We start from the raw sequence: 3486 nt of genomic DNA, 5'->3' as shown, positions 1-3486 counted from the left end.
ATTTAAGGTACATAAACTTTTGGGATTGACTGTATAGCCAATACATCCTTAAAAGAAACTTGAGAATCGGTATAGAGTACCAACAATAAAAATCTTCGCCAGTGATACGAGTTGTCTTCCTTCGTCTATTTGCAAGAATTTGTAGACAACAGCCGTTTTTCCATGTCAGAATTACAGACGAGGAATTCGTCGATTGTTGCTATTCGGCTTAGGAGTTACTAGAGCCTCTCGGCAAACACAAATCCAACGCGACGCAATGCTATCGAGAAACTCTTCCTGTTTCCTACTTCCGTTGTTTAGAGATAGATTGCTACGCTCCAACTCGCTGGAAAAGTTCAACTTTTCCACAGGAAAAATTATCGACCTCGTTCTCCATTGTTCCGTCCTGGACCTTCTAGACCGGAACAACGCGTCCAAAAGTTACATGACCTGTTACGTATAAACTTTCTTTATCTGTTCCGGCAATGGTAACCTGTTTGATTTTTCGTTTAACGTAATAATAACTAGTGCTCCTCGTAACGCGTGCCACTGTATCAGCTAAGCTTCTAAAACTTGTAGGATCTTTGAATTTCCGAGCGTTGCTCCGTGTCGTATCGCGGCACAATAGCGTGGCGGAAGGCTCGTGAATAAGCCCAACTCCCACGGGACTCGGCTACCAGGAGCGAATCAATATATGTAGGTAGATATAGCCAGTCGAGAGGCAACGAATAGCGATCCCGGCAAGACAGCAGGGTTGCGACCCTTGCGGGTTTTTAAAAATTTATGTAACGCTTACCACCTGGCGACCCACGAGCAACCCAAAACGAATTTTTACCTCGATTTCACGCTAGTGTCCGGAAAATATTTCCATTTTTCACATTCAAATTTAGAGAACACGTATAAACTAATATATTAGAAAACGTGATTGATTTAACGTATAATTAAAAGTATTCATTTTTAATTAATTGTTTCGTTGTTGATTTTGGTGATACACTGCGCAGCACGATACTACTTCCATTTTTCAGTTTAAATTCTAAGAGAAAGTGAGCAAATGAAAGAGCGTTTTATTATTGGTTGTTTCGTAGTTTCTACCGTGTTGTCCCGTCACACTCATAACGACACAGTTCGACCGTTTTGTTCAACGATAAACTCTGAACGAATAGAATTTCCGTTGCGAAACCGAACGATCGACGGGTGTTTCCCGTTATAAGGTGAATTGCGTTACAATTAAAGCTTTTTATTTATCCGATGGTTTAACAGGAAAGCGTGAAAATGGGTGAACGCAGTGGTGAATTTATAGCTACGAATAGAGAAAAGAAAAAGGAAGACTAGCTACAGCTGGTTTTATGTCAATGCGTTTTCGCGGCAGCAACGAAGAGGGATTAGAGTCTCTAATGACTTCTTCCGACTGGGGCAGAACTTTTTCCATGAATATCCTTTAGCTCAACTTCCAGAAGACATACTAAATTTCACCATAGAAACCTGATTCCACGACGTTCTGTCTATATTCTTAGGACTCATACGAATTCCTCTAAATTTAATTTTACTAAAATTTCGTGCGAACCGTCTTTATTTTTATGAAGTTGGTTCATTAAAATTAAATTATTTACAGATAATAATAATAATAATAATAATAATAATAATAATAATAATAATAATAATTAATAATAGTAAAAACTAGTATATTTAAAAAGTCATACATAAAAATGTTTGAATCTTCTCTATATGGATTATAATATTAAAGCTTTTGATATTTTCCTCTTCCATCTATTCAAAGGATTTCGTCTCTCAGCAAAATGCATACGGGAATACCTATACGCACCTGCTGAAGATATAAGATTTCCCCAGACTTGTGCCATCTGGTAGAACATGAAAAACACACCGAAGAACCTCGTGACCAGTACGTCCGCGGCGATGTCTGTGAGCGAAGCGTATGCATCTGCGACGACTGTTAAATAAGTGCATTTAGCGCACCAAAGCGGACCGCCGCCGATTCCCACCATCAGGCCAGCCGGTATCATGGTGTAGAATTTTGGATAGAACTGGGCCGCCATGAAGGGAACATAAGTTAGTATGGACAGGGATATGGTCCATTTGCAGCCCAGCCAACTGCAACGAAATACGAACTGCGATGAGGTCGTTTCTTGTACTTTACCATTGAACTTCCACGCTTTATGCAACTTCTCGTTCCTTCAGAACGTTCTCCCCAAGTATCTGAGAAGTGATTTAAAGTACTTCATTGCACTATTGAGTTCCGTGCAAGTGAGAGTTCTATAATCTTTTTAAACTTTTATATGCAATGTTTACGAGAGTTTTACTGGAATTTATAACAATTGAAGAAAAAATAATAATTAAACGAGTTATTAAAATATAAAAACAGATTTAAGGTAAAGTGATTAATCTTAAATTAAAATTACAAATGGGATTAAATGAGTGTAAATCTTCTTTGATCGTCTGGCAGCGAAGATAGAGAGAACATAACGTAATTAATCTGCAGAACATAAATTAAATATTCGACGATTTACATTACAATCAAACAGTACGTATTAATTATTAAACTGTATACACGTAATGAGAACACATAAATATTCAACAATTATGAATTACGTTCTTTATTTTCGGTTACTCTATATTTTTCCCCGGTATTGCTATATCAAATCTTATATTATTCAATAAAAACAGGAAATGCGTATTGTGTATATGAATATGATTTTGTCTTTGAAGTTGGGCTGCACTGGAAACAACCCTCGAATGTAAACAATGTCGTAGAGGCGGGATGAAAACTTCACAGACGATAAACTTTGATAATAAAATTTACTGCCGCGATGCAATGATATGAACTGGTTTTATCTATGGTATTAGCTATGTCTCGTGCGCTGTAAGTCGTAAACGATGAAAAGATTTCTTAGCCTCCGACAAATTTTTAAATCATCGAATACGATCAAATATCAATTTCCGTTTTAAACAGGACATCATATTCACTCCGTACATTCTTTCTTTCATTCTAACGAAGTCCATGTAAGCATAAGGTGATACTACGTTTGCTTCTAATTTATGAAATAGATTAATTATTTGAAATGAAATTATTTATTGAATTAATGGGAAAAAATACTTTCTACTAAATTTACTTTATGTATTACATATACAACTTATTAATCCTTTCACTGCGGCGCGTTATATGCACATCGGACGCTGCGATGGCGTATATTTACATCTCTTGTATATATTGATAGGCTTCTAAGGACGTATATTTATGCCTTTCGTAGTGAAAGGGTTAAGTAGACTTGTTCTCATGATCTGTTAAATCAATATTTAATTTGTAGTTAAATCAAGAGATGATAAGTAATATTATTCTTATTGATTCATTCTACATTGTATTACAGATTTAAAATTGAACTTAATTTCATTTTATATTTGTAGTCTTAATTTATAATAAATATTTCTTATATTTCTTTCTTTAGCTACTGTAAAAAACGATTGTAATTACAAAGAAAAAATATAGCATTA

General features: G+C 35.5%; 1 protein-coding gene across 1 annotated transcript in view; it reads right to left on the bottom strand.

Moving 5' to 3' along the window:
• Window positions 1-3486, bottom strand: part of LOC108623132 (UNC93-like protein) — a 15588-nt gene that overhangs the window by 6372 nt on the left and 5730 nt on the right. Inside the window, exon 2 of the mRNA XM_018021440.2 lies at window positions 1802-2088. Coding sequence (XP_017876929.2) covers window positions 1802-2033 — 232 coding nt within the window. The 5' untranslated portion in view covers window positions 2034-2088. The remainder of the gene's footprint in view (window positions 1-1801; window positions 2089-3486) is intronic.

Source organism: Ceratina calcarata, unplaced genomic scaffold, assembly GCF_001652005.2.
Source record: "Ceratina calcarata isolate Rehan_Ccalc_2016 unplaced genomic scaffold, ASM165200v1 scaffold253, whole genome shotgun sequence".
Lineage (NCBI taxonomy): Eukaryota > Metazoa > Arthropoda > Insecta > Hymenoptera > Apidae > Ceratina > Ceratina calcarata.
This window is presented reverse-complemented; position numbering and strand designations above follow the sequence as displayed.